Source organism: Grus americana, chromosome 15 (genome assembly GCF_028858705.1).
Source record: "Grus americana isolate bGruAme1 chromosome 15, bGruAme1.mat, whole genome shotgun sequence".
NCBI classification, from domain to species: Eukaryota; Metazoa; Chordata; class Aves; order Gruiformes; family Gruidae; genus Grus; species Grus americana.
The window spans coordinates 11,353,571-11,381,126 of record NC_072866.1 but is presented as its reverse complement, the minus strand read 5'-3'; the positions used below and the strand labels follow the sequence as shown (position 1 = coordinate 11,381,126).

The following is a 27,556-nucleotide window of genomic DNA, read 5'->3' as shown; positions in this document are numbered from 1 at the left end:
AGTCTTGTAGAGAGTGTATGTACGTGCTTCTTGTAGACAATCCACCTAATCACGTATTAGTCACACAAGTGGTAAATCCCTGAAAGCACTTTGGCTCGGGTCATGCAAGTGCTGGATGAACCAAGTTACATCAGTTCTCATCTGACTTCCAAGCAATGAGATGCATGTGACTGCTGCTCTGCCCGAGGAAATGTGGGTCAATACATGTGTATCCTACTGCTGAATTTGCACGCTCTCTAGGGACTCACAGAAGTGTGACTCAGGAGCACCGGGCTGTCTGCAGGCACACACTACACATATATTAATGAGATTATTGCTACTCCTTGCTGGTGTGTTCAGACTACACAGCCAGTCCTCTGTAACAGATCTTCAAGGAGTCCGGCACACATACAGCGAAATACTCTGCGTCTCTTACGGCCACGCTCCAGCTAAAATGTTAAAATGATTTAGAAGGTTGACAGGCACACCGCACGACAGTAGCCATTAAAAGGAAACATCTCACTTCAGAAATAATTAATCACCTGTTGTGTTTGAGTATAAACATCTAGATCTAACAGGCATGTGTTTCTCTCAGCTGAGCAGCAGCAAGATGGACAATCAAAACCCACTACTGCTTCAGAGCTGGAAGCAATGCTGCTTGCTTGGAGACAGAAGGTGCTCTATCTGGACGTGGTTAACCAATAACCTCATGTTGGCACCTCCTTCCTCCAAACATGATTTCCAATTAATATCAAAGTTCAGCAGATCCATGTTATATCAGTGTCATCACTCTCTTACCCAAGCAAAACCATCCTCTTCACTTTAGGTATTTTAAACAAAATGTCTAATTCTTGTGTGACCTACAGGAGGCACAAAACTGAGAGCTGAATAGCACCAAACACGATTTCATGAAAAGAAGGCTTTTATTGAGAATAAAGCTGTATCAGCCTATGTGTTACTCCCTTGTTCTAATTATATAGGACAGCATCTATTTAAACTGCCAAGTTAATGACTTCAAATTTGATCAATAGTCTCTGTTTATTCAGCCCAGCGCTACTGACAGTCACCAGGGATGAACAACAAAACAAACAGACTTGTCAGAGCCAATCTATGGTTGAGCAAGAAAAAACAATCCGCGATGGCAAATACCCTTCGATTCAGTTGGAAGGTGGGGAGGGAGGTCTATCGCCTACAGGCAGCGACACAGTCCCTTTCCTTCATGCCCATAAAACATTTATCCATGTTATTGTGCTAACAACCAACTTGTGAGTTGAGTGAGCTCAAGCAGAACTAACATCACGGATACAGAGTGACTCCAACCCTTATCTTGTACCATCTAGCTATGTTAAATATTTCCATTTGTTTTCAGATTAAGCATGGGAGGACATGACAACAACAAGAGGACGTCACTAAGCCTTTGGACCATAAGCAGTGACTTCTCTCATTGTCACCGTACCCGCTACGGAAGGAAATTTCCTTTGGAGCAGCTTCAAGAAAAGCTGGAACCATCTTCTTGAAAGCAGGATGAAAAATGTCCTTGACAATCTCCAGCCAAAAGATGCTAGGAATGTTTTAGTTACAGACTGGCTTCAGAAAGCAAAATAAAAATAGAGTTAAGAACAAAAACAGATAACATACAGCAGGCATGTAGCATTCTAGCAAAGATTTTTTTTTTTTAAATTAAAAAAAAAAAAAAGCTTTCATTGCAAAGTCAGTTTCTCAACAGTGCCCTAACAGCAACTTATGTGGACCTCCCCACTGGGCAATTTTTTTTTTTTTTTTTTTTTTTTAAGAACAACTTGCAAGCTACTCAATAAAGGAAACCCCCTTTCTGATCCCAAGTGAATCCACAGTCACGAAGGCTGGGAAAATGTTTTAGTGCATTATTCTGACCAGGATTTTTGGTTACAATTTTCTCAACTTTATACATTCATCACTTGCAACAGCAACTATTTGCTATTTTCCTTCTACAAAATGTCAGTGTCCATTACATCAATAAATTACAATCTCACTACTGCTCCGAGACGCCTTGATCAAAGGTATTACATAAATAAACTGGAGCTTGAATGAAAAGATATCATGTCTCTTCCTATATGACCTTAACATGTGTGTTTCATATTCAGGCATAAGATCTTATGCAAATGACACCATTCAGCTGCAGGATCCTGCAACAAAAACCATGAAGTTCTCCTGAACAAAAAATTCTTTATCCAACTAGTATATTAACACATCCAAAGTCAAAATTTAATATCTAAAAAAAAGCAATACATGAGGACAGCTGGTTCAGTCAAAGCCTAAGACGTTTGCTTTCCATTTTAAATTGATTAAATAGATTCAATACATTACATTTTGCACGGATGGTTAACAGTGCTAATATTCCAGATAAAATGAGATGCTGTATGAGGAAAATTCTCACTAGGGCTAGCTCTCATTGAATATATTACTTGCTCTCACAGAAATTTAGTATAACAGAGGTCTAACAATTTCACTGAACAGGACTACAAAAAAAATCTCTTCACAATTGATGACACTCCCAGAAATACCTATTTCTTTACTACCTTCTCAACACAGGGTATGCACTTGAAAACAGGCTAACACTTGCTTCGTGGGAACCATAAAATAATGTTTGTTTTGTAAGAAGATGATTCCTATTTATCAAAATTGACATATTAAAAGCAAGTCTTTTATTTGCATTCGTATCACTACCAGGACTCGCACACCTAGGAATCTGATATTGTCCAAGCACCGAATGACAAACTACTAGATAGAACCAAAAGAGAGCAAAGTTTAATAAACAATTTTTGTAAGAGGAAAAACCTTTAAACACCATTTCACTCCTTACTAAAATAAGCTATGTGGCACTAATTTGAAGTGATAGTGCTGTTCTTTTAATTAAAAAATGACAGTAGGAGGTTGATGCATTGGCTGATGCTGTAAATGACATGCTCATAGGATGCAGATGAATCTTTGTGTAAGGAATTAACACAAAAATTCATCCGGGTTAAAAAGCAAAACAAAATCCCTAAGTCAAAACAAACATATAGGGAGTGTTATTACAGGTGCTTGATAAAGTCATCTGGATGTTTGCCTCAGAGAATGTTGTAAAGTTTGAGGGGGAACAAAAAAACCAAAACTCTCAGTCCAGTTGTGCAATTAGGAGTTTCATTCATGAAGCTTGATTTACCTATAGGTGTGTGGTGGACTTAATACACATATATGTCCCTCCCCTTCCTACCTCAGAGCTCCTTTCCCACTCTCCCAGGTTGCTCCTTCCACATCTCCTGTCCACACAGCTGGGATTGGGACCAGACACCCCTCCTTGCCCCCTCGGGCAGCTCCAGCGGACCGCGAGAGGTGGGATTTGTTCTATCAAGCTACTCATCTCCATGAGTCTTGGAGACCCACTATGCGTAACATCTCTGCCCTTATCAAATTTGACTGAAATCAGATGAAGAGCCAAAAATTAGTCAGGGAAGAATGACAGGTGCAATCCCTTTTTCAGCCTGGTAATTTTTTAGTCTGGAAAGAAGATTAAGCTTGTCCCGTAAGTTTATCCATCAGCCTGATGGTGAACTAAGGCAGCGCCGTTTCCCGAAATACGTAGACAGCTTCCATGTGCCAGATTTCACTGCTGATCTGTGAAAGCACCAAAAATCTAGAAAACTGATTAATATCATTTTTCTAATCTAGAAGAAAGCCCTGTAGAAATATTTGCTGGATCCTTTTCCCCTTGGTCTTGCCACATCTTAATTCCACCACCCCAGAAGAGGCTGGCAGCCATGACCGGGACCTCCTGCACGCGTCCTTGGTTGCTGCTATCATAAAGAGAGCTCTACATCGGCATCTGGAAGCATGACCGTCCTTAAAACTGCCAGCTGCTCTGCCTGATCCAGCCTCCCTGGTGAAGAAACATCACAGAAACAAGCAGGACATTCTGTCTTTACTTGGTATATGGACTATCAAAGAGAAGTCAGTTTATCCAAAGGCTTCTAGTATATTTACTCACCGCTCCTACAATGACTATTTCAATCACGTTTACACTACCAGCATCATCTCAAACACGACAGATTAATCTGTTTCCTTCTGGTGTTTCAAAGTCTGTTTTCTCTCTGCACACTTGTAGGATTTACATCCTAAGGCAATGATAAACAAAACTGGTACTACTTTCGAACTGGGCTTTATTTTTTTCTCCCCCCCCCCCAATAGTTCTCATCTATGCTCTAGTTCAATTTGGAAGTAGCACATGCAGACTTGATAAGCATCCTGTGAAGGAAATGCCTTGAATTGCAGGCTACTTACAACACATTTTCCCAAGCAACTTTTTATAATTTCCATTTGATGGCTGATTTGCTAATTTCTATTGAAGTTTATCAAAACATTATTTGTAGACAAGTCAAATTACTCCCATGACTGAAGAAAATAAAATAATAATAAAAAAAAAATCACTGCGACTGCAAGTCCAAGCCAAGCTGCTGGATTATACTGAAGTATTATTTATCCTGTTACCAGACAGACCTTTAACTCTGAGAAGGTATTTAATTTTAAGCTAAAGAACACAACACAGAAAAGTGCCCATTTACATGTTTCTTTTGTTTGCCTGAGTCTTTCTAGACTATGTACAAGCACTACTAATAAGAGCTGGTGACAGCACAATTATTGGAACTGATTGCATTACCCTAAGCAGATCTAGGGGTTGCACACTGGTGTCAGTCTGGCCAACTGACTCTCATACCAGTGCTGGTTTATTGTGCTGTAATAGACACATCTAATTAATGTCTCAAAAAAAGTCTATTAACATTCAATTCCCTAAAAATCTTGGAAAGAAGGAATAAAAGATGTGGGTGCTCCCATTATGGCATGTTAGCTGTACATGCAGCATACTATATTTTAGGTAATTATTGCACAATATGCGGAAGTCAGTCTTACAAAGAGCGAGACATTTATTCCTGCAGCCTGTGCTTTTGCAGTAGCACATATAATGTTAGATTATTTAATGAATTATGGGATCTCTGGGAAAAGGTGCCGGGGCAGAGATTTAAACCCAAGTTTAACTTGGTTACATCACACAACTACTAAGTTGAACAAAGTTATTAAGGAGTAAGTTCACATTTCGGACCCCTTCTCTGACTCCAGAACATTCACAGGCGGATGGACCACACCATGTTTCAAACAGTTGTGCCATTTGCCAGTACCTACAAGCTCCCTAACTTCTCTTAAGCTTTTTAACCTTATCTCACCTGTATTTCACTACTCATCTGTGAAAGGAGAACCCCAAGAGAAGTATTTTCATTCTGGTTAAAAACCAATTTCAGTAGTGGGTTATATGCATCAGCAGATTCCAGCTTAAAAACTCTTCATGTAAGAAATAGCTGGGAGATGAAAAATTAGATACGCAGAAGTTCTCTGCAAATGCCAAAAGCCCCAACACTCCAGGCTCTCCCCGCCCAAGCCATTCTGTTCTCTCTGCTCTATTGTTTAGTACAGTATTTACAGATACATGAAATGTGAACATGGCCACTGTAGTACTTAGCTTGATGGTTACCTGACTGCAGATGTTTAAGGAAGAGATACAAGAGATACTACTTGGAATTTCTACTACTATATAACGCTGAAGTAAATATCATTTCAAGAACCCAGAAAATGCACCCAATTATTCTTTCAAAGGCTGACAACAGAACTTTAGCTAACATTCACCTACTCAATTCCAAACCCAAAGTTTACCAAATCTAATGGATTCTCTCCCCATTAATGCTGTAAGTACCCAAGAAGCCTCGTTCAACAAGGTAGCCACTCATTAGACTTACACTTGTGGACTGTGATACCTCCTGATTTTAATTTTAAGTTTAAACTGAAGTTCCCACATGCTTATAAAAATGTCTGCACATGTAAAAAAAAAAGTGTATCAATCACTGCAAGTCTGAATCAAATTGAAATTCTGCACATGCACAGTCAAAAAAAAAAGATGTTAAAGGAACAGCACAATCCATGTACTCAGTTAATTTTCATATGCAGTCTGGACTTTTTTTTTTTTTGCTTTTGCTTTTCAGTAAGATGAAGCATATGCATTTCAAAATATGTTTCCGTTTCAAAAAACTTTTTGGGTCATACACCCTGTGTACTAGAAGATGTAAAACCACTGACCACAAGGACTGATTTCTCTGCTGTAATGTCTGCTTTACTTTGTGGATGCAACACAAAGCACATTCGGGGTGTGAGGAAGAAAAGTCAAGATGATGAAAAAAGAGTTCAGACTGATGTTAGCAGTTGCCTTGAATTCAAAAATAAATAAAATGTAACTATTTTCAATGGGGTTTCAACCTTTATTTTATGGAGAAAAATACGAAGGAGAGCTTTTAATACAGTGTCCTGGAAACTAAGGAGATTAATTAGAAGAATAGGTTTTAACACGTGCAAATTTCATTTGCTGCTTTGTGAAATAAACAAGAGATGGAAACTTTAAATTGCTAAGAACATATGCATTTTATTTTAGTCTAACCGTTAGAGGAAATAGGCGGACTTTTACAGAAGACAAAAATGCAAACATATGAAAAGGTCAAAGAAAACGCTATTCCTCCTAATTCACTCATGCCATTTTACTCCAAATAATAAAATGTATCAAGAAAAACCTCATCAACTTGAAGAAAAAAAAAAAAGACTGCATCCTATGAAAAAAAATCTTTCTTTACCTACTACTGGTTGCCAGTAAAAGCAAAAACTACTGCAAGAGAAAGATAATACCATGTTATCTACAGAAGAGAGAGAATCAAATTCTATTTTCTTCAGCAGGGCTTCTTCATAATCAATTGGGAAAGAAACATCTACCATTCAAAAAAACAACCATGGCTAAAACTGCACATTAGCGAGGACATTCAGGGACACATAATATTCTTGAAGTATTCTAGTGGTCAATAATACTTGAAGTTAATAGTGTGGTTTAACATCGCCCTTTATTCCTAAATGGGCTGCTGTACATTATTACGAGGGAATCAGGAACCAAAGTGTAAAATAGAAAGCTATTACAAACACCTAATTCCACAGGATTTTCCATCATTTCTTATGGTCATAACAGCACGATTTAGGATTATGAGCTTAACCCATTTGAACTGCTTCATCACACAACAGCCAGCCTAAAGCACTGGTGCTCACCGGGATGCGATGCTGGAGCCGGTCCTCCACCAATGCCAATTCCCTCCAGCTGTGGTGGAGGTGAGCACAGCTGGAACAGCGGAGCAGCCTGCAGCACCATGCAGTCACTGGGGGGATTGTGCATTATTTTTGCATTACTCCCAAACAATAATGGATTGTTTTACCCACAAACAGATGAACAAACCTTCCATTTAAATACTCGCTGTTAAATTGTATTAGTATGCATCATAGTGTTCATATCCTCAAAAAAAACCCCAACAGGCAAGAGGATTTTTCATGGGGGAGGGGAGAAAGAGTAAACCATGCTCTGCCAGCTTTATCTATCTATGCTGTGAATTGGGTAGCCTTGGGGATTTTTGCCTGCTGTGCTTAGTGTCCTTGACAACAAGCCAGTTTGATTTTTGGCCTTTAACTTGACAAAAATTACTTACTGAAGAGGAAGGCATCAAGCTATTACAGCCCTGTGGAGAGATTCTTTCTAAAACAGCATGCATGCTTATTCTGCCAATTCGAGTATAGTTGAATTTATCATCCTGCTCCTACACCCCCAAATATTCCCAACGTAGTTGCCGGTTCATAATAGAATATTTGAAAGAAAAACTTTCAACATTTTTGCTCTGTCCTCCCATTGCATTTTACGACTTTCACAGAGATGGAAAACAGAGAAAAATATCCCCAGGGATCTCCTCTCTGAAATTACTGAATTTCTCTTCAAAGAGATGTGAAACTAAGTTTAAAAACACCTAGCATCTTAACCTGTTATGGACCCACTGACTCTTCTTTAGCAAGCACGTGCAGGTTTCTTTTTATATTAAATTAATACTTAAATATTTTATAAATTGATATATACTAATAAACAAGCTCTAGCAAAGCTTGCTGCTTGGTTTAAGAAGTCACTACTCTCTCTTTTCTGTTTTTCCCTCCCAAAGTCCTAACAGAAGGCAACACATGCACATACCTCAGCTTTTCAAAGTCCAGCATCTTAGTTTAAATTCTTCAACTAAACTTACATGGAGAAGCTGAATCTGCACTGAAGGAGCTGAAGTATGAGCACAGGTTTTCTTCTGCCAGTTACCACAGTGGGTGACAAATTTTTGGCAATGAGGGTCAGCAGACTATTGAGGAGATAGCATCTTAAGTTACTGCAACAGTATCTGCAGGAACACACTTGTAAGCACCTCAAACATGACAATCTGAGAGCAGTGCAGCTTCCTCAACACCAGCCATGAGTGCTCAACGTTGACTGCCTGTACACTTAACTTCAGGCTTTCCAATATACACGCTAAAGAAGGCAAGATGGTTATCAAGATAAAAAAGCTGGACGTCGATCAGCTGTAATTCTGTCCTCACCATCAACAGAGGAGGCATCCTGGCATTGGTAAGAGCATCAAGAACCTTGACACAGACACACACCCTAAAACTAAACAGATCCACAACTGGAGAAATGGCACAGTGGTTGTCAACAAGTACCTCGAGACTCAGGATCTCACTGACTCCTTTCCTGCCCCACGACTGCTGGTGTAGGAAAAAACCCTCAACATTTTCAGTAACAGGGTAATACAAGCTCGTTTCACTCTGGGAGAATAAATCAGCACTGGTTTTCATATCAAAGCTCTAATGCAGGTAAAAGCTTTCAATGATATTCCAGCATTTGATCCTTTTCAGAGTAACATTTTGACCATTTCCAGAGGAATCGTAATGGGAAAATGTAACAAAAAAGATTCAATTCCTAATTTAGGGAAAAAGATGGCAGATGAAACTGTCTCTTCTAGCCTTTTTTTTTTTAATATTCTCTTCACTCAAGTGTTAAATGAGTTGTGTGTACATACTTAAGCTTCACAAGTATACTACACCGACCAATTCAAATGCATCTTTTCCAAACTACTCTGCCCTATCACGCCACCTCAACCAACACGGCCCAAACCGAGGCAGCTGAGCAAGTAGTTAACTCTGGACCCATAAATAACAGCAAGTAATCTAACCAGATTAATCCAACTTTAAGTGTGTCAACTAGACTTGCTTCAAGTTGGGCAGCAATCCAGGTAAACTTCCAAAACACACACACGGATGGTATTTCCATACAGCACTTCTTCACTCTCTGACCCACCACGCACACCTCCAGCCAGCCACAGAAACAACCGAGGGGTCTCGTTTATCTTCATTTACAGTGGCAGTTTTTGCAGTCTTCGAGTTGCTGTCAGTAAGAGGTCAGCTACGCAGCACATACAACATTGCAGTGTAAAATCAACTTATTCGCTGAGAAATTGGAAACACTGCTTATATTACCCCGGAACTGATGCTTAGTTTTGCAACACAAAGAGAAAGTATGATGCTACAAATTTTTAGAAATGTGATAAAGACGTTTAAGGAAATGGATGAGAAAACTGTTCTTAGACTGGTGGGTAGTATGGAATAAAAAAAAGAAGAAATCATGAAGTAACTGTGCAACCACATCCCAAACTGCATTTTTTTATATGAAGACATTCGATTTGAGAAAAGAAAGTTTCAAGTTAGGAATAAAGTAGTTATTGTTTCTACTTTCCCTTCCTGAGGGGAATATTCAAACAAACTCCTTTTGGAGATTTGATTTACTTCCACCAGGACAATGGTGCTGGCACAGCTTTGACTTACTGGGAGAAACAAAAAAGGGAGACTGACTACCCATAGCCTTCCCAGAGGAAAAGGCTGCTCTTTGGATTCCCACTCCGGCAGCCCAAAGATGCCAGCTGGCCGGCTGCAAAGGCTGCTCTCTGCACTTCCCCCCATGAAAGCAAGATTTTTATTTATTTTTTTCTGTTGAAGTCCCCATAGCCTCTTTGCCATCCCTAACCAAGGGCCTCTGAACAGCCACAAATTTACCTTTGCGAAAATGCTACTACTTTTTAACACAAATGGGGAAGAGAGGCAGAGAAAGATTAAGTGCCTTGCTCAGCATCGCACAGGAAATCTGCGGCAAAGCTCAGCGTTGAGTTCCAGCCCAGCACTCCAACCACAACCAGGCAACCCACTCCCAGAAGACACGGAGCAGAGAAAATCCTTACAAGAAGAAAATAACGAGACGTAGATTTCGACATACTACCAGATTACCATGCAAAATAAATTTGGAGCTACTAAACTGCCACTTCCCACTGTGTTTCCCCATTGCATGAAACCAGCTCGATACTGAATTCCAAACAGCAAGGCAGGCTGGGCTGACCAGTCAGCCGTTTCTGCCTTCTTGCACCAGCGCTCTTAGCCTGTAACCCGTAGTCTTTCTAATGTACACACATAAAACTACAGACAGCCTATGAAGTATTTACGATGTCTGATATAGAGATCCCTACACAAATACTTGTTGTTTCTGAACACAGGACATAAAACTGTCCAGGTCACCAATATTAGCGTTGCTATTGATCAGTCAGTTAACTTTGCTGTATTGATCAATACAACATTAGTCATGAAAGGGAAGCAAAACATACTGACATTTGTGACACAATCCTAGGTGAACACTGCTCTTAAGGAAACATAATATTTTATTTTCTACTTGAAGTCACTATATTCTTTTGTGTATTCTTTAAATTACAAATGCACATCTGCAAAAACACGCAAAGCAACCCAGTTACCAGCTACTAACTGGTCAGGTTTTGTAGATGGGACTTCCCTAAACTGTGCTGACTTCAGTGAACTGAAAGCGGCTCGTCTGCATCACCTCCTTCTGCTGAGCACCACCACCTTTCCTACAGGAATCAAACTTGTAACTTACAAATCTCCTCTGGCTCTTCCCCTCACAGAAACCACCTGCTTCCTCATCATCTTCCCCACTCCTCAAAGCTTCTGACAGCACTTTGCTCCCCCTCACACCTGGGAGGGCTCTCACCTGTACCCACCCTCCAAAGCTGCAACGGCCACCAGCTGCCCAGCACCTTCCCAGGCCAGGTCTGAAAGGAGGAACACGTTTTTACACTCCAGAGTGCTCTGAACCTCGTTAAGTGAGATGCTTGGAGAGGAGACAGTTATTTGTATTCTGTTATACCAACTCCCGCTTTTCTGCTAAAGAAACTGGTTTTGCCATCAGCCCTCAACATGGCCATCTGACCTTATACACGAGATCCTCCCCCCTTCCTGCTCCATCTATGAAGCGATCCATAAAGTTTAAACTAATGCCTTTTCCTTCCCAATCTTTTCTCAGTTCCACAATCCTACCAGAAGCCAGCCAGCTTTTAACACCTCAGCTGAGACACTGCTGAAAAAGCCAGTTCTGACGAAGCCAGAACAAAACTTGCAGCTTTTTTTGGTAGAAAAGTTACACGATTAGTCCACTTCATCACAGTCTTCCCAATTCCATCTGCAACCTTCGCCCGCAAGCTACCTGGAATAGGAACGTCTCCGATACCCAGGACAATGAGACTGCAGTTTTCACGAGTACTTCTGGGTGATATAACAGCATGAGCAAGACACGTGTAAGCCTTGGAGATGATGAACCCTTTGGAACTTCCCCAGGGAGCAGCGACCGCAGCAGCAAACAAAGGTTTCAGAGGAGCACATCAGTAAAAAAGGGACACGTGCTCCGTGAAGGTCCCCTGACCTGCAGATTGCGTTCCTCCCTGGCCCAGAAAATCCCGAGCGGACTGTTCGAGCACACGCACTCACAATATCACTTTATTATTTCCATCCCTGTTTTGATAATTCCGCCGCTGTTGCGCTACCCGGATGACCGTAGGGATACAAAGAGACCATGGACTTACTAAGTTTTACCTTACTTTGCCTAGAACTGCTCCAAGCAGCAATAGGCAAGGCCATGAGTATCTTTGGCTCCTACATCGCCAGCAGTGGTGAAAGCTCCCATGGAAATAAAAGGAACTCTGCACAGGCTTTTGGAGAAACTGAGGTACGATGAGAGATTAGCATGTTTGAGATCCATAGGACACAAAGTCATTTTAACTCGCCATCTAACTTACTTGCTGATGTTGTTGGGTTCCCCCCCCCCCCCATATTTCTGAACAGGATGTGTTATTTGCCATTTTACTTCATCACAATTTGTATCAGGATAGGACTGACACCATTCAGTATAAGCTGGAAGATCATTTCTGATAAACATCACAGTATCCAGAACTTTTAGATAGATTCATGTAAATAAAATAATCTCAACACGTTGCTAATACAAATTCCTTTCCAATGTACAAGAAAATAATTACATCTTTAAGGATGAAAGATTCCACCACTGTTCACTTCCCATGTACAAAGTAACGCTCACAGGCACCTTCAGACTAAGTGGTATTTACACAGCTATTTTCAGTAGTGCAAAACATAAATGGTCTCTAATCACAGGAAAGACAATGCAGGTAGTAAATCATAACAGAAGAGGTCCTCTGTCTTGATTTAAATCTGCTCAAATCTCCCACTAGCAAAACAGATGAAAAAACAAAAGCCACGCTAGCTACAGCTTTTTGAAACAGGTAACTCAGCACGCTAGTCTCCAGCGAAGCCAAGAATACAGCATTGCCTAATGATTCTAAAGCTAAACCTCTCCCAAAGCAATTTATTTTTTATTAAATACAGTAATTTTTGTCACACCATCCAGGTTTCCTGCTTGCAAAAACAGAAGGTGTGTTTGAGCAAGCAGATTTCTTCAATATAGTTAATAGAGTAAAAAAAAAAAAAATAAAATCCACCAAGTTGCTCAATAAACTGAAACTTCAGTCTCTTCCAGAAAATGTTCTCAGCTAGGAGAGAAGACTAGTGCATGCTAAAAAAAAAAAAAGGCATTTTGATGCAGCATTCTTCCTTTAGAATTAAAACCAACAGCTTCTGTTATTCAAATGATATCCTCCAGCTCAGAAGGGCTACGACCATGGTGTAAGTTACTTAACTCACATTATTGACCGACTTGCATAAAAATAAGCCACATTAATGACTAGGTGACATTTAATATACATCACCACAAAACTAATTTCAGATCAAACATCATCCATACACTCTAAAAATATTTTCAGCCTTCTCATGTCCAAGAAAAGGATTTTCAGAGTTACATTATCCTCACAAACTTTGGTCTTCTAAAGCACAAGCAGTACAGAATCAAAAAAGGATTAAAACCAGGATTTTTTTTTTTTAAGAGCTACTTCTGATTGATTGCGCGTTATATGCCAGAAGCAAGTTAACCTGTAACTTAACTAGTGCTGTTTTCTCGTTATTTGACAACGCTTTACGCACCCACAGAAACAGCTCTATATAGATCAATGCCAGTGACTCAGAGTAGCACCGTGGCTCCTTCAGCCCCAGAGATCTCCAAACATCCACCTGTTGCCTTTGAAAGGCTGCATCAGGCCTTATTTATTAATAATTCACACAGCAGTCTCAAGAAGCAGAAACTGTGTCTCTTTCCATTAAAGAAGCAGTCTCAACATCGAGCGGAGCAGCTTCCAGAAGACCTAATCCAGATCTTTCAGGGTGCAACATCAGTTGGCTTATCCATACGTGCACCCTCACACACCACTTTTGGTGTCACTTCTCGCTCGGGGAAGGAACTTCAAAAGTTGAATGGGTGATTTGCCAAGCAAGAGCAAGTTGCAAGGAAGGAGGAAAAAAAAAAACTCAAATCACTAAAAAAAAAAAAAGCTAAAAGCAACTAAATGCACACTTTCTCATTATCCTCCCTGGCTCACACAGGAGGCTGGGGGGGGTTTGTTAACTAAAGGGAAGTAAGGCAAATTACAAAAGGCTTTGCTGAAAGCCAGTCTGTGGGAGAGGTGGCCCTAGAAATCCTCCTGAGGAAGGTGCAGGTGAGATCCCAGGAAGGGGCTGGGTGTCCTGGCCTGCTGCGGGGGTGGCACATGGACCCCCCCCCCCCCGACAGGGAAGGTGCAGAAGAAACCCCAGGAAGGAGAAGGGTGCCCTGGCCTGCTGGAAGAGGAGGGGGTCAGGGACACCCCCCTCTCCCTCAAAAAGCCCCCCCCCGCCTCGGCCCAAGAGGACTGAAGCAGCCAGTGGAGCCCACACCAGGGGGGAAGGAGGGAAACAGGGAAAATATAAATAAATAAGAATTAAGACAGGCTCCAGCGGGCCCACGGATGGGGAAGTGGGACTTCAAAAAAAAAAAAAAAAAAAAAAGGCGGATAAAAGTTAAGTAATGATCGGAACTCGGTCGCCGCCGTCTCGGCCCCACGGCCTCCCCTCACGCCGCCGCCTCCCCCCCTTCCTTGGGCCCGGCCTCCCCTCTCCTCACGCCGCCAGGCCGAGGAGGGGGCGTTCGCCCCCTCCCCGGCCTGGCAGCGTGAGGAGAGGGGAGGCCGGGCCCCAGGAGACGGGGCCACACAACATCGCCTCCACCCCGTTACCTGTGAGGCGGATCTTGATGCTGGAACCATTCCGGCGGGTACCGGGATTCGACATCGCGCCGGGAAACGGCGGTAAAGCCGAGATCAACCGGCGGCCACACCAACCCCCCCCATGCGGGCCCGCCCGTTCGTCTCGATGCCGTTGATCTCCGGCCTCTCCGTTTCGTCGTTCGCCTCAGCCGCCGCCACCAGACCGACGCGCCCGCCCGGCCCGGCCCGGCCGCGGAGAACGCGTTGGCCACGCCCCCACCCCCGCCCCACGCACGCCGGAGGGTGTGAACGTCAGCGCGCAGTACGGCACGTACCTCACCCAGCCGCCATCATGGGAAGGTCGGAGGGTGGGTAGGACGCATGCGCGGGGGGGCACGCTTGGGGGAATGGACAGCGCCCCCTAGCGAGGGGGAGGGAGTAGGAGTGGGATAGGGGGTGCCCGGGGGTGCGGGAGGGTTCCCAGGGGTGCCCCGGGGTGACAGGGGGCTGGCGGGAGGGTGGCATAGAGGGTGCATGGGGGTGACATGCTGGGTGGCATTCAGGGTGGCATGGAGGGTGAATAGGGGTGCCTGGGGGTGGCATGGGGGTGACATGGCCGTGGCAGGGAAGGTGTCGAGGGGATGCGTGTGAACGCGTGTGTATCGAGCACGTGGGGTGTGGGAGCAATTGCCTGCAGTCCTGGGCAGCTGGGACCACCCCACGTCCCCATGTTCCCCCCGTCACAGGCTGACAGCCGCTAACGTCAGGTGCTGCCGCCCGCCAGCTCTGCCATGCCCCATCCTTCCATCCCCCTCCCGACCCAACCCCAGCTATTGCTTTATGAACCGCCCCACCACCCAAAAAAAAAAAAAAAAAGGCATGCCATAAACCAGCCCTCCCGCTCCCACCAGAAATTAAATCACATGCAATGGAAGAACCCCTAAATCCTGAACCCCTCCAGAGGCAGGAGCATCCATCCCCTTGCTCCGCACCGAGCGGCTGGGGCTGGGCTGGCCCCTCTGCTCCAGCGTGTGCCGAGGGCACCCACGGCCAGGCACAGGTAGTGAATACCTGGCTTTCGTTTTTCTGCTCTGCCCACCCCTTCCCAGGGGCAAGGGGAGGAAAGAGCTTTTCCCCATAAATTCCAGGGAGAAAGCAAAATAGAGATGGGGAAGAGGAGAAAGTCTCAATGATTTACAGCCCAGCATCAGGTGCAGCAGCAGATCTGGAAGCTCGGGCGGTGCTTTTCACCATCCAAATTCTTCTTTAAAATCCCCCTCCCCAGCCTTCCCCCGCCCTGCAGCACGAACCTGGCTTGGTCCCCACACGGGGATGCTGCCCGCCCCGGCAGACCCCTGCCTCCTGCCCAGCCGAACTTGCCCAAAGCCATTTCTCCCACCTCCTCTTCCTTCTCACCAGCCACCAGTTTTTGGCTCACGTAGCTCCCTGAACCGGCTCCCGCAGGCTTGGGGTTGCAGCCTCTGGGACTGCCGCAGAAACCCCCTTCACCTGCTCCTGCAAAGCCAGACCCGGGTAACAACGGTGGGCTGCGGGGTGCAACAGTGAGGGTACCAAATGAACAATTAGGCATAAAAGTGCTTTAAAAGAGACCCTGCTTCACATGCATACATTAATTGAGTCCTAATTTGGGGCAAACAGGCCAGCGCAAGCACTGGCAGCACCTTTTCCAGCTCTCCAAGGACGTGGGGACTGAGCAGCGGTTGCTGTGCTCCTCTGGGGCCAGGACGCAGGATGCTTTAATTAGAAAAACTACTTTTTTTGTGCATAAAACCTCCATAGGGAGGTTGAACTGCTCTGGGGAAGCAGTACAGCAGCATCTCACCCTCGCTGGTCCCCACGGATGCCCCATCCCATCAGGAGAAACGTGTGGCTCCGATCCCCCAGAGCAGAGCACTGAAGCCAAAATTGCCACAGCGGCTGCTGCCTGCACCCCGGGCAGGAGAGCTGGGGCCGGTGACGATCAGAGGAGAGCAGCCCCAATCCACCAGGCAAGCAGATGCCTGTAGGTCACTCGCACGCCCACGGTGCAGCAGCAGGCAGGTACAGCCCAGCAGCCTCACCAGTCCGGCAGGCACCAGTCCTGGTTCTCCAGCCACTGGGGGATGACAACGGCAGCGCTGCCCCAAACACCTCCTCCGCTTTGTTTGCCCTGCAGCACAGGACAGTAGGCACATACTGATACTTTTAGGAGAAGGGGCATGTTTTTATTTCCATCACATTCAGGGCTACAGGGACACTATTTTACTGCAGCTTAAGGATGTGGCAGTGGAAGCAAGCAGCTTTGGTCCCAGGGCTCTGTGTAACACCATCTACTGCAGGCTCATCTCCAGCACATGCAGAAAAGCAGGAAAAAAGTCAAATAGCTCTGCCCTTTCCCTTCTAGCTTGCTTTAAGTCAGCAGAGCATCAGCAAACAGCAGCCCCACTGCCCAAGCACCTCTAAGGGACAGCCCTGCCCGACCATGGGAAAAGCCACCTGGGATGCCCCATGCTGAACTGCGGTCTAAAGTCAGGGTGGCTGCGCAGACCCCAGCTCCGGTGGACATCTCCTTTTACACTGAGGAAGCACCTGCCTGAGGTTCATTTTACCTGCTGAAACCTGACCGTTTCCAGACACCGTATCAGCCTTGTCAGCAACATGAAGGCGCATGCAGCCGAGCCAGAGCCCTTTGTGTTAACCCATGGGCACAAACAAAGGATTTTCACAGGCGCTTGTTTCAGCCGCACGTTCGGGCATTGCTTTATTGCCGTTTTAAGTACATAGTTTTGGATCCCTAACAAAAACCAGGAAACACTTTGCAATTGATCAGTTCCAGCATTTTTATATTAAATAATTGATACCCCACTCTGGCACACAGGAGCAGGGCTGCACACCTCCTTGCAGGGCATGGAGCACAACCACACTTAACTCCTTTAAAAAAATCCTCTGGTGAACAGACCCAAGGTGGAAGAAGAGGTTCTGTTCCTGTAGAGATTTTCCCTTAGAATCATAGAATGATTTTCCCTTCAGATTAAGCTTATCTGTCACATCACCTCCCACTGCATCTGAAGTAAAGCTCTGAACCCACCCAGGGTCATTTTGAAGAGCCAAACCCCCCACAGCAGGGAGGAGGAAGCTGCCACCCCCACCTTGCAGGGAGCAAAGCCCTTGCAATAGCTCTAACCCCTGGGGACTGAAGGGGACAAAGCAGAACCTTCCATGCTCCATCAGCGCTGTAAGCGTGGAGCAGCATTCAGCAGCTTGTCACAAACCTGCAGCACACAACATTTGTGCAATGCATCCGCTAGCAGACCAGTACATACAGCTGTGGGGATGGACACAGGGCAAAGCTTGCTGTGAGCTGGCCTCAAGATCCACATCAGCTCCATGCTCACCTTCAGCAAGAGGGAGGACTCCTCTCAGCAAGGGGTAGTGACACACAATGGAAACCTGAAGAACAGGTCCCTCAGTCGTGAAGTGCAGAGCAGATCAATGGGCTCCAGGCTGGGGGATAACATCTGGGAAGCTGCAGTGGGAGGTGAACTGCTCCTGCTGTCACAGCTGCCTCTGACCCAGCCTCCCTGCTGCAGGACCAGCATCTACTCCGCAGCTCCTGTGTCCATGGGGGGTGGAGTAGCACACACAGGGGTCACCATGACTCACCTACCTTCCCCTGGCCAATTTCCTTCTCTGCTAGAAACATCTCCTCTCACAGGGAAGTGTTTTCACCCGCAAAAAAAGGTGAAACCTCTTGAACAGCTTTCCAGAGCTGCTTCAGCCACTCTAAAGTCAAGCCTAGAAGTCTCAGCACAAGCACCAGGACCCAGCTGGATTTGGTGGTAAGACCCTGCTCTCCAGCAGCTTAACAGAGCTAGTGGAAAGTTTCTGGCTGTGCTTTGCACCCAGACAACATACCCAGGAGCTCCAATACATTTCTGCAAGGCCTTAGACACTATAGAAAAGTCTGTTTGCAACAACAGCTTATGAGGAAAAACAAGTCAGAGGCAAGAAGTACAAAGCCAGAAGTGCAATTTATTGACAAGTTTCAAAAGTAAAAAGACTCAGCATCTTTACTCCTTTTGGTTTGGATGTCTGAGCTCTACCAAAACACCTTCACCCACCAGCTCAGAGCCACATAGTGCTTCATCTTCAGAAGTTGAAGTCTTGCTTCTCCACTGAGAAGTCATATAGTCCATCTTGGCCAATCCCAGGCTGCTGATCTGGATTTTCCTAGGAGGAAGTTGATAGCCAGTTAGAGGTTCTGCATCTTAATAAACCTAAGCTTTTTGCACCAGAGTTTGCCTGAGGCTTTTTGCAGCAGTTAACTAGTTTATTCTTGTTTAAAAAACCCAAACAGCTTGTTACAGCAGCAGCAGATCAGCTTCACTCTAACAGAACCCTTGGAGACCAGATCAAGTCCTCCTGATCTTTACAGGACACCATGAAACTGCAGTGTCCCTGCATCTCACACATGAAAAGCAGTCACGTCTGCAGGCTCAGACACCAGAGGTACAAAAAAGCACCCATAGTGGCAGAATTCACTCTAATTAAACACCTGCTTGGAACAGCAACAAGCCAGGACTGCTTTGGAGATGTTCCACCAGCATCCAGCCCCTCAGGCAAGCACTGGTGTGTAGGAGAGCTTCCTCCACACCCTCTCACAGGGACATCCTGCAGACCCTGTTCTGGGCAGAGGACTAACACAGACATTTGCTCCTTGCTGCTGCAGTTCACATCTAGACTGAGCCTCAGCTCCAAGGTCTGCTAAGCCTCTTCCCTGATGTTTCTCCATCAGGAAGACCAAGGCTAGGACCAAGCAGGGCATCTATGACAGTCATGGGGCTCTTGCAGCTGCTAGCTAGTATCCTATACTCTTTTTCCATAAGTTCATTAGTATGAGAAGGGTCAAGTAACCCAAGCACAACCTGAGCACAGTTATCAGCCAAGTAGGAGGCTTCCATTCATAGTGACAAGCTAGCTCACCTCCGAAGGAGGAAACTTCTCCACATTTGGTATTCATATCAGCAACCACAGTAACTCCAGCTGATGCTGGTTTAAATTCCAGCAGCAAGATGCTATCAAGGCATCCGTATCTGTCATGCAACTCATGAGCTGACAACTCAGAGCTTTACAGATCTTTAAAAGCATCTGGAACAAGCTGCAAGGACTACTCTAGTCATGTATAGGTCTCTTCTGAAAGCCTGTTTCAGCATCCTTAAAGTCTGTGCTTCATTCCAGTGTGTAATAGCTTCATGTTTTCAGATAAGAAACAGCAAGTCTCACATACCTCAGAGAAGTATTTCTCGATGATGTTCAGTGCAGCTCGGTAGACCATGTTGTTGTCATGGGTTTGCAAGGCTTCAATTTTCTCCAGACCATCAAGTTCTTCCACCAGCAGACACAACCTTTCTGTCTCTCCCAGCTTCTCAGCTGCCTGTAACATCAGGTAGCCAAGCAGGAAATATAACCTTTTATCAGTAACAAGTCTGAGATGGTTGTTTTACTGTAACACCCTGATCTACAAGTCAAAGGACCACAGTCCCTGCATTTATGGTCCCTACCTGATCCCAGGGATATGACTACTATGGATATGAGACACCAGTCCCTGCTGGTATTACTGCACAGTGGCTTGCCTACCAACCAAGCCAGCCAAAGCCTACTCAGTCACATCCACACTGAGGAGCAGCAGGTGTGACCTGCCACCCACGATTTCATTTGCAAAAGCCATTTCACTGGTTCAAAGGTACTACAAGAAATAGGCTTTCAAGTGAGACACTGGCATCAGCTGGCAGGGAGCTGAGCCAAAACACCCCCAGAACCACATGATTTCTCTGCTGTTGCATTTCTGCAAGACCTTCACCTCTGTCCAGCTTGGTGATTAACACATAGCCTCTTTTCCTTTCCAGGAGGAGACTAAAATCACAGGAGGTGAAGAGGAACACTTTAGGAACTTAATCTTAGCAAGCCCTTTGGACAACCCATGGATATCCAAGGACAAGTCAGACAATATGAAGTTTAACTCCTACTCCTGCCAGGTCAGTAGCTGCTGTAGGAAGAACTGTCCCAGCCACACAACAGCTCACACCTTGCTGCTCATTTGGGGAAAGGATGCAAGAGTTTGTAGGAGAACTTACCAGGAAGAGATTTGAAATAGTATCCAGGATGACCAGGATAGTTTTGCTGTCTTTGGCCAAGAGCAGGTTGAGCAGAGGTTTGAGGACCCCAGACTGGATGAGCTCTACCACCTGCTCCACAGTGCCTCCTGTTGTGAAGTTGGCCACTGCCCACACAGCCTCCTTCTGAGCTTTGAAGTCCCCCTGGAAGAGCAGCACAATGAAGGCACCCCCAAGCTTTAGCATCCCTCTAAGATCAGTGTGAGGTGAGGATAGCCATTTCCCTTGTATTGTTTTGACTGACCCACCTTCCCTAGCAGTTTGAATGATGGGTGGACACCAAGCCATGCTTTCATGCATGGTGTACCAACAAGTCTGAGTGCCCAGGCTGTTCCAAGGATCCCAACAGCTTTGAAGCAGATTGCTCTGGTGGCTCTTGGGCACATGCTGAGCGCTTCACAAATGAGGCATCATGGACCTCATGAACCTCAGCATTGCTTCTGCAGCTGCTATATGCAATGCTACACCCATCCCTTACCTTATCAAGCAGCTCCACCAGAGGTGGCAATAACCTACAGGTGATTAGTTGCTGAATCTGCTGGCAAGGCCCTGCTGCGATGTTACTGAGTGTCCATGCAGCTTCCTTCTGTATAGTTGGCTTTACATGTCGCAGAAGACTGGGCAGGACAGCCAAGACACCAGCATCGATAGCTGCCTGGGTCTGCTCATCAGTCCCGGTGACTACATTCCCAATGGCACGGAGAGCTGGAGTCTAGACAGAGATTAAAGGAGATGAGGGGAATCCTTGCCTCAAGGGATACGTGCCAGAAAGTCTAGCAAGATCTTCACTAAGTGCTTGATCCTTCAAATAAGGAAAGCATTGTGGGTGATTACTGTTGTATTTACAGACCTATCGTCCTCCTATTTTGCTCTAAGCAGCTTTACAGTCTCTATCCAGTCTGCCAGCCACAGCAAGCTGGAACAGAGCAGTGGCCTGACCAAAAAAAAAATCAATACTGTAGTCTGAGGAGACAACAGACCACACTAGTATAGGAGACATGCCTTCCCTCTCCTCAGATGTTCCTACATTAAGGGACAAGAGGCTGGAGATCACCAATTGTTTCCTACCATAACAATCAACTCTGGGCGGGCCATGAGTTCCACCAGCCTTGGGAGAATCCCTGTATCCACCACAATTTGGATGCGATCGTTGGAGCCATCAGTCAGATAGGAAACAGCCCAGCAGGAATCAGAAATTATTTCCTTGTCCTCATGTTGCATGAGGCAGATGAGGACTGGCAGCATCTTTTTCACCGCATCCAGGGGAGGGCAGGGGTTCTTGTTCCTGCAGAGGTTTGATAGTGTCCATGTGATGTTTCTCAGGAACCCAACCTGAAACACAAGGGACATGTAAGATCCTCACTGCAGCAATAAATGAGGAAGAGTTAGCACCCTGCTTCTGGTCCCTACAGCTCAGAGATGTTATCCATAAGCAGCCTCCTTAAGGGCTGAGGTTTATTTGAAGGAGGGAGATAACACAGGGAAGTAACTAAGACAGTAAATCCACCCTCTCCCTCCCCAATATTAAGTTGCAATAACTTCAGCTCTAGTGGTGTGACAAGCTACAATGACTAACAAAGGTGCCAAACAGCTTTTTTGCTGGGTCCTTGGACAAATTACAGAGCATTCTTTAGACAAGATCAGGAATTTGTGGTGGTTTTTTTTAATATTAGCATCTCTGTTCTAGAGTAGGGCACCTCAAGGACTTGGTTACGTTGTATCATCCAGACAGTTCATCCCAGTAAGGATGCTCCCAGGAGAGCACTGGAGCTCCATTCAAAGCATTATAGCTATCAAGGTGTGTATATATGAACTGGTGTTTTGTCATGTTTCTTCCACAGGGCTCCCTAAGAGGGAAGGGTGACTTGGGCTAGCAACAGCGCACCCAGAAAAGTTGGTGGGTTCTTTTTTTAAATGATCTTGCAATATAAATTCATAGAAGGCCTGGAGGGAATTTTCTTAATGCCAGCCTGAAAGGCCATGGTTATGCCTACAGAAACCATACAGCTTCCACCACACCCAGGGTAGCATCACTACCACTATTACAGCCCCTGAGAGCTTCTCCATCCACCTTATGCTTCTGAGAGGGTCCTTCTCACCCAGAGACCAAGAAAGCAGCAGGGCAGGCCCCATTGCAGAAGGGCAGAGATAAGCTACAAATCCAGCAGTTCAGAGCTATCCAAAAAGCATCAGGAGGAAGCTTAAAGGGCAAGTTCAGCCCATGCATATGCAAGTTTACCTTGCATCAGTTCCATCTTATTCCTAGCTTGAGATGGATAGGAAAGCCAAGACTAGAAGACACCACATTGACATGAAGACTGCCTGCTTGGCACCTCCAGCTTTGTATATAGCTGAGAGGCAGGGTCATTAAAAGCAGTTTAGGACAGGGTCTCATTCAATGACACAAACAGCTTATTGTTTGAGGCAGATGATAGACCACCATTCACCCATTACCCAATTAAGAGCTGTTAAGTCAAGAAAAATATTATTTACTGGAGTTACAGGTGACACCAGAGCCAGCAAGGGAGGAATCACATTGCAATTGATAAGAGCATCTCTGTATAGAGGACCATCACCTGTACAGATAAAAAGGTTGTTTATTTCATCTGCCCAAGTCACAAGACAGTCAACATCAAACAGCAATCAGACCTGCAGGCACACACCAGGGCTGCGTGACTGCACTCACCAGCCACACACCATGAAGTATTTTCAGTTGGGGAGGATTTACCAGGTAGACAGGAGTGCCACCATGGCTAGTGCATGGCAGGCTAACCAGACACAGCCCACTCTTCTCCCTACTCACAGCACTAGTGGGTTAGACCATCCCAGCAGGATGGAGTCATGCACTTGTCTTTGGCTAAAACACTCTTGCAGGACCAACACAGGGTCTCAAAGGCTGCCAGGCCATGTGAAAGGACTGAAGGGTTACAGGTTTCAATAGGGGCAGCAGCTTGGAGACAGAGCTGCAGGGAGACAAAGCTATCTTGAGGAACATCAATGTCTTTAGCTCCCCAGCACTGGCTTGGGCAGTGACCCTCTGCATGTCCCCAGCCCTGGAGCCTTCTGCTTACCTGCAATGTTGCCCAGGGCCCACACTGACTGCTCGCTGATGTGCATGTGTGGGGAAGACAGGAGGGAGATGAAGGCTGGGATGGCACCTCCCTCCACCACTGCCTTGGTGTGGTCAGAGGTGCCAGAGGCGATGTTAGTCAGTGCCCAGGCTGCTTCAAACTGCAGAGGAGTCTGGTCTGCATGGTTCAGGAATTCAACCAGTCTGGGGATGATCCCCAGCTCAATGATTTGATTGATAGGTGGGTCCTTCTGCCTGGACAGCATTCTCCTGCAAGGAAAGACAGCCTGCCATGAGAAACCCTGCGTGGTGCTGCGATAGACCATGGGTGGGGGGACAGCCCTGCTCAGCCTTGACCCTTACAGAGCCAGGCTCTCCAGCCCTTGTCACGACCAAGCCTTCAGCACTTGAGTTCTTGTGGGATCCAACATAATCCCTGCCCCAGCACAGCAAGGGTGGAGAGGGGGCAGCTCCAGGAGCCACAGCCAACCCCCAGGTCCCTGCCACAGGCACTGCCCAGGGCTGTGATAGAGCCAAACAAGGCACATAGGGCACAAAACAGGCACCAGCTGAGGTCCTTCAGGGCAGCTTGGGTTACCAGGCTCCTTCCCACTCTGTCATCTGTTCAGAGAGCTCTTCAAACAGGAAGAAATGCCTTCTGCCAACAGGACCCACTGCACCTCCATCAGCCACCTCCCTCCTGGCACGGAGCAGCCAGGCAGCATACCTGGTGGCCTGCGTAGCCTGCAGCTGCAGCTCAGTGTTGCTCCCATTCACAGCTTCAACGATTTCCTCCAAGGACATCTGGGCAATCTGTGTCACAGGGAATGATTCAGAGTCAGATGGCAGGCCAGGGCTCCCTCCAGTTTAATCTCCACAATCAATCGGCTGTCTAGACCCAAGTCAGTCACCACTTCATATCTGAGCAGTGTCTACTCTTTATGCAATGCAGTTTCATGATGAGGCAGAGGAAGAGAATCCACAAAAGCCTTCAAGGCAACTAATCCTTATAATCAAGCAGGGAAAGAGTCACTGACACACCATAATGATCCTACGAGCTCAGTAATTACCTCTCACTGCACAGAGAGCCAGACAGGAGATTCACCAGCTCCCAGCTAGCTGGAGCACCAGCCAGTTCTACCTGCCATTGACGGAAGCCACACAGAACATCATCTCCATGCAAAATAACACAGAAAAAGGCTAGGCAGTCAAACACACCCCAACACCAGGTGTGGTGATCAGGAAGGGCACCAGCTCTTTAGCCAGGGTCACCTGAGCTGGACTTGGTAGTGGTCCAAGTAGGTGATACCTACTGCATAAACTGCAGCACTGATCCTGCTCAGGTGCAGAGCACCCAGCACTCACCTCATTTCTTTTGTCTTCTCCCAGAGGGAGAGTCTCTTCCATCAAACTGAGTGATATACTCCTGCGCTTCAGGATCTGCTCATCTTTCTTGGTCTTTCGTAGCTCGATGCTCACCTCCACTCTCTGCCTCCGCAGGGCCTGGAGGGGAAGAGAAAGACACCATCCCACCAGTGTCTGCATCACCCAGTTCTCCAAGGAACTCATCTCTACAACCCTCTGCCCCAGGTTCCCTACACAAGGAGTGCAGAGAGCCAGCATCTGCTCTCCAGCAGCTCCTTGCTGTGGCCTGGAGGGTTATGCAGGAGATGGGACAGAGTAAAACCTCTCACTTTGTGCTTCCCAAGGACATGGGCTGCTGGATGAACCAGCAACCAGTGTTTTTAAAAGTAGATTTGCTGAACCTGAAAGGCAAACTTATCTCCTCTACTGGCTTAAAGCAAGCTGACAGATCCCATGGTCTGACATCCCATACCAGCCCCCTCTCTGCAGGGATAGCTGCTGCTGAGAGCTCGGCACACCGAGGCTGAACCATCTCCCAGCACATTCACCAGTGCAGTTCGGAGTCACCCACCCAAAACTCATGTCCCCCTTGCCTGGGCCACCACACTCCTTGCAGCCCAGCCAGCTCCACACCACATCTCGAAAGCTTACTGAGCATCGCTGCTGGCAGACCCACCCCCACCCCCCATTGCGGCCCCATGCAGGTGGATTTGGGGGCAACTGCCCTTCAGAAGCCTTTACACCAGCTCCTGCCAACAAGCAAACCCCCAGTGGGCTGTGCCGCTGTCCGAAGGGGATGGCACAGGCAGATACTCACAGCTGCATCCTTGCCCTTGTTCTTGAACTTCTTCATCCGCTCACTGTGCTCGTTCACCACTGGCATCTTGGCAGGTTTGAGAGAGGTGCCAGCTGAAAGCCTTCACCTGCTTTTGGGGTTCAGGACAGGGCAGAGTCAGGTCATGGCTGCACAGCAACACCTACCTCCATCCACAGAGGGGTCTGGACACCCTCCCCACACACAACCCTTCCCACCAACAGCCTGTGCCACACATTTCCTCCCCCAGCAAGGGAGATGCTGGAGGCCCCCTTCCCCAAGCAGAGCTCAGGAGGATCCTCACACACTGCAGCTGAGCCACCAAACTAAGTGCAAGCACAAACTACACTTAATACCAGGCTACAAAAATTACAGCTGCCGCAATCCCCCGAGGAAGCTGGACACACCACTTCTCACGCCACCCTCCTCCCATTCTGATCCTAGGGCTTTTGGGTTTACTTAGACACACAGCCCAAGCATGGCAAGGTTCCTGGCCTCCAAAAACATCAGCTTGAGGACAAATAGCCACATCCAAGCCTACTCACTCATCCCACCCCACAGCCCAGCTTGGCTTCCCACACCAGGGCCTCCACTAGGGAAGGCACAAGGTCACATGCAGTGGCCAAGTTCAACAAACAGATCTCCTGGAAACCCAACTACTAGTAAGGATTGCCAGATGAAAAACATTAAATAGGGACAAGTAGAAATTATTTCTAAGCCTCTCCTAGAAAGAGCCACAGACATACACATAAATAAGACCAAGAACAGGCCTTCAGACAGTTTTTGTCAGAAAAAGCAAGGCTTCCACCCAGCAGGAGCAGAGGTGTTTTCAGAGCAGCCAGACACCACCAAGGGCCCCCTGAAGCCAGGCTAGGCACAAACACACCCAGGAGGTACATCTTCACCTTCCCTCCAGGCTCCCAGCCAACACCTGTGGCTCAGGCCAGCCTCCAAGAGCTCCCCTTATTCCACCTTTAAATTTTTGGTGGGTTTTTTGTTCCTGTCTCTCCCCATTTCCTGCCCCAGCAACCAAGGCCAGATACCAGTAGCACCAGCTCTTTACCCCAACACAGCTGCAGCCCTCCCCCAGCTCAGAGGGGCCAGGATGAGCCACCTCTTGGCTCAAGCCAATTACAGCCCATAGCCTTAAGCCCTACACTCAAACCTCAGGAACTGCTTCAGCCTCCCTTCCCCTGCTTCCTCTCCAACAGGGGACCACAATAACACCCCAAAAAGACCTCTTCTATTGGAGGAACCTCCCTCCACCCCACATCAGCAGAGGTGCACCACAACCTACACCCCAATACCAGCCAAGCAGGAGACCCAGCACAGCCCCAAACAGCCAGCAGAGCCCAAGCAGCAGCCCCATTTTCATCATAAGATGGAAGGGAACAACCAGCACTCCAAAGATGAGAAAAGCTACTCACCCCCAACTCTCTCTCATGCCCCATCACCCTCAGACTGCCTCTTTTATTGCCCCCATGGAGCCACATACCCTCGGGTCATGCCCCATGATTGGCTCTTCCCAGGACAGCCTCCCCGTTATCTCCAGCTGCTCCTTTGCCAGGGCCACCTGGATGCACCTGGAGGAGGATGGATAGTGATGCCTTCCCTCCTGAGCTGTCCTCCTGCCTGGGCCGCCCCACTCATCTCCCCCACCTCCTCCATACATTTACGCTTTGCTAATTTTGGGCTTGTTTGTGGCCAGATCCTTCATGCCCAGCCT

The 27,556-nt window shown here is 46.5% G+C and overlaps 2 protein-coding genes across 5 annotated transcripts in view; both read right to left on the bottom strand.

The window, feature by feature from the left end:
- SMURF1 (SMAD specific E3 ubiquitin protein ligase 1) overlaps positions 1 to 14,668 on the bottom strand; it is a 46,068-nt gene extending 31,400 nt beyond the window's left edge. For all 4 annotated transcript variants that reach the window (XM_054842607.1, XM_054842608.1, XM_054842609.1 and 1 more), the window contains exon 1: positions 14,439 to 14,668. In XM_054842607.1, coding sequence (XP_054698582.1) covers positions 14,439 to 14,493 — 55 coding nt within the window. In that variant the 5' untranslated portion in view covers positions 14,494 to 14,668. The remainder of the gene's footprint in view (positions 1 to 14,438) is intronic.
- Positions 14,669 to 18,518: 3,850 nt separating this feature from the next.
- On the bottom strand, positions 18,519 to 26,002 carry KPNA7 (karyopherin subunit alpha 7). The gene is made up of 10 exons (XM_054842618.1): positions 25,834 to 26,002; positions 25,017 to 25,154; positions 24,379 to 24,464; positions 23,653 to 23,921; positions 23,075 to 23,157; positions 21,650 to 21,913; positions 21,060 to 21,293; positions 20,543 to 20,725; positions 19,696 to 19,842; positions 18,519 to 18,638 (listed from the first exon to the last, which is right to left on the bottom strand). Exons 1-10 carry the CDS (start codon positions 25,897 to 25,899, stop codon positions 18,558 to 18,560), a joined length of 1,551 nt encoding a protein of 516 aa, XP_054698593.1. The 5' UTR covers positions 25,900 to 26,002; the 3' UTR covers positions 18,519 to 18,557.
- Positions 26,003 to 27,556: the final 1,554 nt, after the last annotated feature.

Coding starts and splice junctions, on each gene's coding strand:
- KPNA7 (XM_054842618.1), bottom strand. CDS start 25,899: ATGCCAGTGGTGAACGAGCACAGTGAGCGGATGAAGAAGTTCAAGAAC. Junction 23,922..24,378: donor CAGGCTACGCAGGCCACCAG/GTATGCTGCCTG, acceptor CTTTCCTTGCAG/GAGAATGCTGTCCAGGCAGA. Junction 18,639..19,695: donor TCGAGAAATACTTCTCTGAG/GTATGTGAGACT, acceptor ACTTCCTCCTAG/GAAAATCCAGATCAGCAGCC.